The following is a 9453-nucleotide window of genomic DNA, read 5'->3' on the forward strand; positions in this document are numbered from 1 at the left end:
AATAAAATATTTCTCTCTCCAGTGAAAATACTACACATCTAGTGATATTGCACATGTGTAACCTAACTACTCAGGAGGCTGAGATATGAGGATCCTCATTCAAAGCCAGCCAGGGCAGAAAAGTCCATTAGATTCTGACCTTCAATTAACCACCAAAAAGCCAGAAATGGAGCTGTGGCTCAAGGGGTGGTGCTAGCCTTGTCCTTAGTTCACACCCCAGGACACACACACACACACACACACACGCACGCACGCACGCACGCACGCACGCACTAAATCTTCATTTCCTAAGAATGTCTTAGAGTAAGGTATGTAGAACAGAAAGTGTATTCTGTGGGACTATATTTAAGAAGTGACATTTTTTTCAGAGAAACAAATTTACTATACGATACACATGCTTGTAACAAAAAGAAATATTATAAAAAGTATAAAAATAGATAAAAGTTATATAGTATTTTAATTTCGGAGATGCTTCTTTTTCTTCTCTTTCCCCTTTACCTCAAAGGTTACGAAGACTTTGGAGGCAGCATATAGTGTTGCACTTTTTATTTTCTGTTGTACAGTTAGTGAACTTAAGGGTCCAGATGATGGATGCTCCTCTATTTGTCCTTCCCATTCTTTTGTTTCTTCTTCTTTGATCAGTAAAGGTTTCCCCAGGGTCTGGCCAACGAGATGACAGACTTCTTGAGCTTTGCGCCACGCATTCTCCACAGCAACAAGACAGGCTTGCCGTCTTGGGATGAAAGCAGAGGTCATTAGTATGGCAGTCATGAGGAGGGGCACGGAGCAGTTCTGGCTCAGTTGCTCAGCTGCTGCACTTACCGCAGGTTCTCGGCAGCACCAGGTGCGTGATAGAACTGGGGTGGCTCAATCACAACAGAGCTGTCCAACTTCTCAACGAGGAAGCTACAAATATTTTGCATTTTTTCAAATTCAGTAAATGTAATACAGACCTGTAAGTGAAAGGACCTTGGTATTATTTTTATGTCTGATGCATTGTTTTGAAATTTCCTCTGAAGGTAACAAAAGTCAAGCCAAATTACAGTCTTTTTGTGGTACGTAACAGGTAAGAACAATCTGTTTGATACTCATGTATTTCTGTCCACCAGGTGTACAGGTGTTCTCGAGCACAAAGCCTAAGCAAGATGCTTTATTTACCAAGTACGTAAATGATCGCAGCCCTCTACAGTGTGTGTACATACCTGTAACAAGGAAAGCTGGAAGATGCTAATAATATCCTCAATGATAATCAGGATCCTGAAATGCTGCCAGCAGTGAACATGACCGGGCTGTTCTGCTGACTGCTATTGACGATTTTGATCCATGGCTCTTCAGGTCATTTGTCCTTGCAGACTCAGTCCTCTTGGGAGGCTATAGGGGATAGCTCCTCAAGTATTTACTGTGAACTTTCTATACCTGCATTCTAGGCACATGCTGCTTCAGATACTACTTCTCGCCTCTTTGTTGCTTAACTTTGGCCCCAAAGAGGCTTACTGGTACAGACTCCTCCCTGAATGTCAATCCCACACACAAGCCTCCAATGTGCAACCAGACCAAGCCAGATAGCTCATCCTGGCAATAACAAAAGGCCTTCAGGAAATAGCTTATCCCACCCCCAGGCTCAGACAATGGGGGATGGCTGCAGAATACAAATGGAGTCACTTGAGCTCACCCTCTGAAAAGTTACTCAAGATGAGAGGTTGAGTAGTAATAACCATGGGCATCTGTCTCCCATAGCTATCCACCTCCCACCGGACAAGAACCTGTACCTGCCTTTCTTTCCCCTCTACTTCAATAGCTACAGGAGAAGCCTAGAATGCTCCTGCTCCTTCCTGAACCTTAATTGCTCACGTTTTAGCCAACTTTGTTTTCACTGGTCTCTGGATTATGACACTACAAGTGACACATCTTAAGGACAACTCCACTAACCTCCAAAACAGAGAGGAGGCAGCAGACAATGAATGCATCAACACAGGACTGAATATCCTATGGCAACACAAGGGGACATATGTTCTAGTTAGGATTTAGTGCGCTGTTTACATTTCAGACAATTCAGCTAGGAGAGCTGGGCCCAGATTAATGCCGTGTCTGACTCTGCTACAAACTTGGGAAATATCCTGTCCTCCTGGTTCTCGGGATCACACAGCAAAGGACAATAGTGTTGCATACTGTTCCATTTATAATCCTCTGTGGGGCTCTTAGTCTGCTCCTGTGTTTATGGCTGTTGTCTTTCTGGCACCAACCTTGCATGCTGTTCCTTAAACATCTAGTGATTCTGTTCTCCAAAGGTTGAACCCCCTCTACAGGGTACCCCTGGGTCACCAATGACCTGCAATCCCAGGTCTTCTAGCTATCTCCATGAACAGAGAACAAGGACAAAGAGACTCAGACCCCAGACTTTATGCCCCACACCAGAGGGAAGAAACCAAAGATGGACCTCAACTTCCCATTCCCTAAAACATTTCAGTCTGCAGCCCGTAAGTGGGGAGTGACAGGTGACAGCCAGCCAGGGGCAATGGGAAATGTAACTTTGGGCATCTAATCAAATTGATGTGACATTTAAAATTTCATTTCATAACATTTTAAAACTTACCATTTTTTTCCACATTGGAGGACTTAACCCTAGTAACTTTTATCTCTTCTTCTTTCTAAAAAATTACTTTTTAGTCTAATCTAAGCTATTAAAATTCCTAACTGACTGGTAGTAATTACGTCATTTTTTTTTCTTTTTTGTGGGTCATTGGGCTTGAACCCTGGGCTTGGGCGCTGTCCCTCAGCTCTTCAGCTCAAGGAGAATGCTCTACCGCTTGAGCCACAGTGCCACTTCCGGTTTTCTAGTGGTTTTTTGGAGATAAGAGTCCACAGACTTTCCTGCCCAGGCTGTCTTTGAACCTCGTTCCTCAGATCTCAGCCTCCTGAGTAGCTAGGATTACAGGTGTGAGCCACCGGCACCCAGCTGTCATTTTTCTTTAATACCACTGAAGTATGTTATTTTTAAACCTATTGGCAGAAGCAAATCTATTTTGTTTTATCCCTTTGAGCGTATGGAGACAGCCCTATGTTCAGCTATCGTCCTCCTAATAGTGCAGAGCAGTTGTCTTTCATCATAAAGACTGTGTGTGTGTGTGTGTGTTTCTGTGCCAGTCGTGGGCCTTGAACACATGGCCTAGGACTGTCCCTGTGCATTTTTTGCTCAAGGCTAGTGCTCTACCACTTGAACCACAGCTCCACTTCTGGACTTTTTTTAGTGGTTATAAGGAGATAAGAGTCTCATGGACTTTCCTGCCAGGGCTGTCCTTAAACCAGGACTCTCAGATTTCAGCTTCCTGAGTAGCTAGGATTACAGGCGTGATCCACTGGTTTCTGGCAAACAAAGACTTTCTGAAGACTTATTTCCCACGTAATTTCAAAACTCAAACAAATAGACAAGTGAAAACATCCCGTTCAGCACCTTAAATTACAAGACCGGAACAGTCCAACATATGCAATTTTCTCTTTTGTGAACTAGTCTCTACTTCCACAGAATATATCTTCTTTCAGCATCACCTCTGAAGGACCATCTTATAAAAGCCCATTCTGCTCTCGTTTTACCAATTCTTCGTTTCTTCAACACTTATCTGTGTTTCTCGTGCTTCAGGTACTCTACACTGCCAGCACTTCATTCCTGACCGCCCTCTACCTTCTAGACCCTGGCTCCTTTGTCATTAAGACAGCTTCCATGAAATTCCTTTGTCCAGTTTTTTATCCATTTTCCGTAGTCTGTAGTTCCTCCCTCTGTACCCTTTAATCCTGGGCATGCAGATTTAGATTTCTATGCTTCTTGTGGACATCTTTTACTCTAAGTTTATTTATTTTAGCTTCTTAAAATGGAAAATTTCAAACATTCACAAAAGTAGAATAGGATAAAGAACCCTTTGGCATCTATTATCTAGTTCCAAAAATGACACTATTTTTTGGCTTTCCATATACTATATGTATTCTACATTTTCAGTACACATTTCTATTACTTTTGATAAATAACATGAAGCTCTGTAATCACAATAACACCATCTGGACCTGTCCCATCCCTGCTCCAAATTTGCTCTCATCACTCTGTAGTCATTAGTTCCTCCCTACCTCCCAAACTCTGGCAGCCGTTTGTCAGATCCCCACTGGTATAGCTTGTCTTTTCCAGAAAGCCGCATGAAGGGAAGCATGCAATATGTTCTTTGGAGACTTCTTTCATCTGACATAATGTATATGCAATTTACTCATGCTTTTGCATATCTATTTGTTTTGTTCTCAGTAGTAATCTGTTATATGGATATAACCACAGTGTGTTTGCAAACCATTTCAAGTTGCTCCCAGCTTTTGACTATTATGAATAAACATGCCTCTCCAAAGTACTTCTAGATCCTTGGCATTTTCAAATGTATACTGTATTACAAAGTTTGTCAACTTTTATTATAAAACCCAGTTGGACTGACTAGGAATGAATCAAAACCACGCTGAAAATCCATCTCATCTTACTCCCCTTGGAATGGCATAATCAAGGAAAAAAATGCTGTCCGTTTATGTGTCTTGTTTTGATAAATGTCTACTAAAACCCTTTGCCATTTTTGGGGGTCAGGTTTACTTTTTTGCTTTTGAAAAATTCTATGTGCCATTCAATCTCATTTAATATACCTAATAGCAAGTGTTAACATTGAATTTTAGTGCTTGCTTTATCCACAGACATAAAGCCACATACATCTTTCTATACATCAGCCACACATTTTCCTATACATAGGCCAGCCTACTGTATTTGTGATACTTCTCACCTAGCCTCTGCTGACTACTAGAACTGAGCTAAAGGTAATCATGTCTTGGACAGTGTGATATAATGGTAGTTCTGGCTTCCTATAGCCTTATAAAAATAATAAGATCTTTGTCAGTGACTCATATTTGTAATCCCAGCTACTGAGGAGTTTGAGAACTGAAGATTGAAGTTTGAAGCCAACTCAGGCAAGAGAGTCTAGAGGGTTTTTCATCTCCAATTAACCACCAAAAAGCTGGAAGTGGCTCTGTGGTGCTAACAGTAGAGTGCTAATCTTGAGCAAAATAGCTCAGGGACAGTGCCCAGGCCCTGAGTTCAAGCCCCAAGTGCAATCCCACCCCTACCCCGCATACACACTAAATATGATATATGTTTTTCTGTTTTTATTATTTACTTCATTGTTATTATGAAGGTGATGTACAGAGAGATTACATGAGTCAAGTAATGAATACATTTGCTTTTCTACAGTGTCTCCTGTTCCCTCTCCAAGTCCCTTGCTCCCCTCTCCACCCATGAGTGGCTTAGTTCACTTTCATCAGTGTCCAGTGAGCTCCATTGCTGCATTTTTTTTAACCCTTTTTCCTGGAGTTTTGTACCCTCTTCTTCACCCTCCCAAAGACATACATGTGAATACACCATACACAACTAAAAGACTAAAAAAAAAGAATCATCAAAAAATAAAAATAGATCTTTTTGTTTCCATATCTTGGAGTTCCTCCCTCTCCCCTCTATATATGCATAGATATACACAGATACAGCTAGATATATAAAGAGGCACATAGGCATTGCTCCTTTGTGTTTTTCTCCTAAGAGTATCCTCTTTTTATCTCACTGTACCTAGAATCCTGTATAATTTATCGTATTCCAGTGTATTTTAGATCTAATTTCCAGGTATCAGAGAACATGTGCCACTGTCTCTCCAGCTTGGCTTACCTCATTTAACATGATTTGTTCTAGGTCCATCCGTTTCCCTGTAAATGACATAGTTTCATTCTTTCAATTCCCTTGTGTATAGATATCACATTTTTGGATCTACTATCTATTGTGGGGCACCTGGGCTGTTTTCACTACTTGGCTATTGTGAATAGTGCAGCAATGAATGTGGATGTGCAGGTATCTTTATCATATCCTAGCTCATGATGTTCTGGGTAGAAGCCCAGGGGTGGTATGGCTGGGTCATAGGGAAGATCTATGTTTAGTTTTTTGAGGAACCTCCAAAATGCTGTCCAGAATGTTTGTACTAGCTTACATTCCCACCAATAGTGCAGTAGGGTTCCCTTTCTCCCCACATCGCAGCCAACATTTCTTGTGGCTCGAATTCACAATGTTGGTTAATCAAACTGGGGTGAGATGGAATCTCAGAGTTGTTTTGATTGACATTTCCTTTATGGCCAGGGATGATGAACATTTCCTCATATGTTTCTCTGTCATTCTTACTTCCTCTGAGAAGTCTCTCCTTAACTCCTTTGCCCATTTAGTGATTGGTTTATTAATTTTGGGAGAGGTTCATTTCTTGAGCTCCTTGTATATTTTGAGTATTAGACCTTTGTTTGATGTATTGCTGGTAAAGATCTTCTCCAAGCCTGTTGTCTCTCTTTCTAGTTTAGTAACTATTTGCTGTGCAGAAACTTTTTATTTTGATGTAGTCCTGTTCGTCAAGTCTCTCACCTATCTGTTGTGCCCTAGAACTCTTTTCAACAGTCTTTTCTACCTATACCTGTAAGTTTTAATGTTTTTCCTATACTCTCTTGCAGTAATTTCAAAGTTTCAGGTCTGAAATATTATATATATATATATATATATGAAGAAATTAGAATACAAAAAACAAAGCAGAAGGAAGAACAGTCTAGGCTGGTCATGTGCTCAGCTCAGCCTTGTCTTAAATCAAGCAGCTCTCTATCTAAAAGTCCAGCCTCAAAAACAACTTTGTGGTCATACAACTTTCTACTTTGGGGAAGTTTGGCTGTCCAGTCTCAGGTCTATTTCACTCTCCTGCTTATTCCCTGGTGTAACCTCATAATAAACCTCTTAACTAGGATAACCTTTTCCTATCTATGCTCATTAAAACCTGAGGTCCTGACACTAACAAGTACTGATGGGTAATATTAAAGACTCCCTATCTTAAACCTCTACAGTCTGGAATCCTACCTGACTAATCTTCATCCTGGTTTGAATGGTACTTTTTGGTCCCTATCACTACCAAGTAATTGTTGCCAAATGGATCCTTAAATAGTTTTAAATTTTCTTGAATAAATTTTAATTGAAAAACAACAAAACTGTTACAGGAATCACTGGGGCAATAAACAGAACTGTTGAAATAATTATCTCAAGTGAAAATAAGTTAGCGTTCTAATTTTCATTCTAATTGACTAGGTCCAACTTATCTAAACCTAGTATTAAAATTTTTAAAAAAGTAATGTATTCTCTGTCTGCAGATGGCTTGAGGTTAGTTACCTCAACAGATGTTGCATTCACTCACTGGATAAGCAAATCTCACTCTTGTTTCTTAGGATAAGGTCATGTTCTAAATACACACACAAAATGCTGGGAGTCAAAGCAGTCTTCTTGGAACCAACCACAACTAGAGCATACTTGGATTTCAAAAAGTCTTGATCAGCAAATCTTTAAAGGTAAAAGTACAGGGGGTCATCTGATAGAAATAGTATAATTTTTCAAGTGCAATGAAAATATTTTCTTGCTTTTGAAGTGTTTTTTCATTTTTAATTACACTTAACATAGTAATACTACATTGTGGAAAAAAAAGTATGTTAAGAGTTTTACAATCTTTTATGGCTTTATTTATTGTTGTTTGTTGTTTTGGATTTTACCGTGACATCTTCATATACCCACACCCAACTGCTGTTTTTTGGGGCAGTAGTGAGGTTTGAACTCAGGGCTTTGTACTTGTTTTTCCTAAGCAGCTGCTTTTACTGATGAGTTCCTTATTTTTGAACCACTTCCTGGCTAGCACAGACCTCATCCAGTTTCACTTAGGTTAGGCTTTCCATTAGCTAGAATAACAAGAACCCACTACTATGTCCAGCTTTCTGTTGAGAAGGGCATCTTACAAACCTTCTGCCTGAAGCTAGCCTTCAAACCCCCATCCCTCAAAACCACAGCTAAAACTACAGGCAATAACAGCAAAGGCATTTTCCATTTACTTTTCATCTAAAAGAAACTTCTCTCCTGTAGTGCTTCATGTTCATTAGGCCATAATATTTTTAGAAGTTTATTCAGGTGGCATTTAATTGCTCTTTCTCTTTTGCTACTTTTATTCCATATAAACAACTCCTCTGAAATAAATCTCATTAAATTTATTTGAAAAGATCACCAGAGGATCTTCAAATGAAGCAGATGAACCATTCAAATGATTTTGAGCAAAATAATCTTTTATCACTCTCAGGAGAAGCATTTCTCTGGTAGATTGCAGCTCTAGATGAAAACAAACAGCAAGTTGTCCCCAGAGTCACACTACTTCCAGTAATTTGTGCATAGCATACCTCTGCTTCCATGTGATATGCATTTTCCACTCTTCTAAAATCCCTTGTGACGGCTATATTTTCTGCCTGAAACAGAAGGAGGGTACAAGAGTATTAGTAGGATACGTTTGGCTACTGAATGCAATTACTCGAAAACACAGTAAGGTTACACAAAAAGCCTACCTCATTCCCGGATTTAGATAGTTCACAGCCAACGTGAAATACATGTTTGAAAAAAAATCAAAAGAAATTTCGAGGAAAAAAAATTAAATTCTTGCTACTACACACTACTACTGCAAACCAGTTAAGGCTTTCCAGTCAGTCTGGAGTTGTCAGATGTGTTTAAGTCATGTGACCTGGCCTTTCCAGGCAGGTGGGCAGGCAGGCTCCCCCCCTCAGGGCGCCCCTCACCTGCAGCCCGCCCAGCCCCCCACCTCTCCGGGGTCCCCCCCCGCACCCCTCACCTGCAGCCCCGCCCAGCCCCCACCTCTCCGGGGTCCCCCCCCCGCACCCCTCACCTGCAGCCCCGCCCCCCGCGATCTCCACTCCACCCCCGCGCGCCCCTCACCTGCAGCCCCTGCCGCCGCAGGCTCTGCGTGATATAGTCCAGGCGGCGCCCCACGCTCTTCTTGGCCTCGGCGGCAGCCTCTTTGGTACTGCGCATGCGCACCGTCACCTGCGCCCGGTTGGGGCCCGCGGACACCTCGGCGGTGCCGCTGACGTGTACCTCCCGGGTCCCGGCTGGGACCTGTGTGGAGACCGGCTGCCGGACACCGCGCAGCACTTCTCCCCCGGAGACCTCATTGTGTTCCTGGCCCCGGTCAACCCACGGAACCAGCTGCACGAACACACGAGACGGAGGAGCCTGGGGTAACGACATAGCTTACGGCAGCCGGGTTCCCATAGCAACTGCAGGCCGACGGTGGCCGACGCGGCCCACGTGTGTCGCGGGAACTGGCCTAGGAGTGCTGGGCGCGAAGGATGCCGGGATGGTGCTGAAGGCCCCCTAGTGCGGGGCGCGGGGAGGATCCCCGGATGTCGTTGGAGGAGGGAGCTTCGCGCGTAGAGGACGTTGTCGCCCCTTCTCCGTGAGATCGGCCGGCTTCGCTTTAAATACGTATATATGATGGCCTTCGTAAACCCCAGCAGGCCGCAGCAGCTCCCCTGTCCGTGAGCCTC

General features: G+C 42.5%; 1 protein-coding gene across 1 annotated transcript; it reads right to left on the reverse strand.

The window, feature by feature from the left end:
• Positions 1 to 426: 426 nt before the first annotated feature.
• Positions 427 to 9453, reverse strand: Irak1bp1 (interleukin-1 receptor-associated kinase 1 binding protein 1). Its single transcript, XM_013034104.1, has 4 exons — positions 8843 to 9453; positions 8296 to 8361; positions 823 to 953; positions 427 to 733 (listed from the first exon to the last, which is right to left on the reverse strand). Exons 1-4 carry the CDS (start codon positions 9152 to 9154, stop codon positions 457 to 459), a joined length of 786 nt encoding a protein of 261 aa, XP_012889558.1. The 5' UTR covers positions 9155 to 9453; the 3' UTR covers positions 427 to 456.

This window comes from Dipodomys ordii, unplaced genomic scaffold, assembly GCF_000151885.1.
Source record: "Dipodomys ordii isolate 6190 unplaced genomic scaffold, Dord_2.0 Scaffold182, whole genome shotgun sequence".
Taxonomy (NCBI): domain Eukaryota; kingdom Metazoa; phylum Chordata; class Mammalia; order Rodentia; family Heteromyidae; genus Dipodomys; species Dipodomys ordii.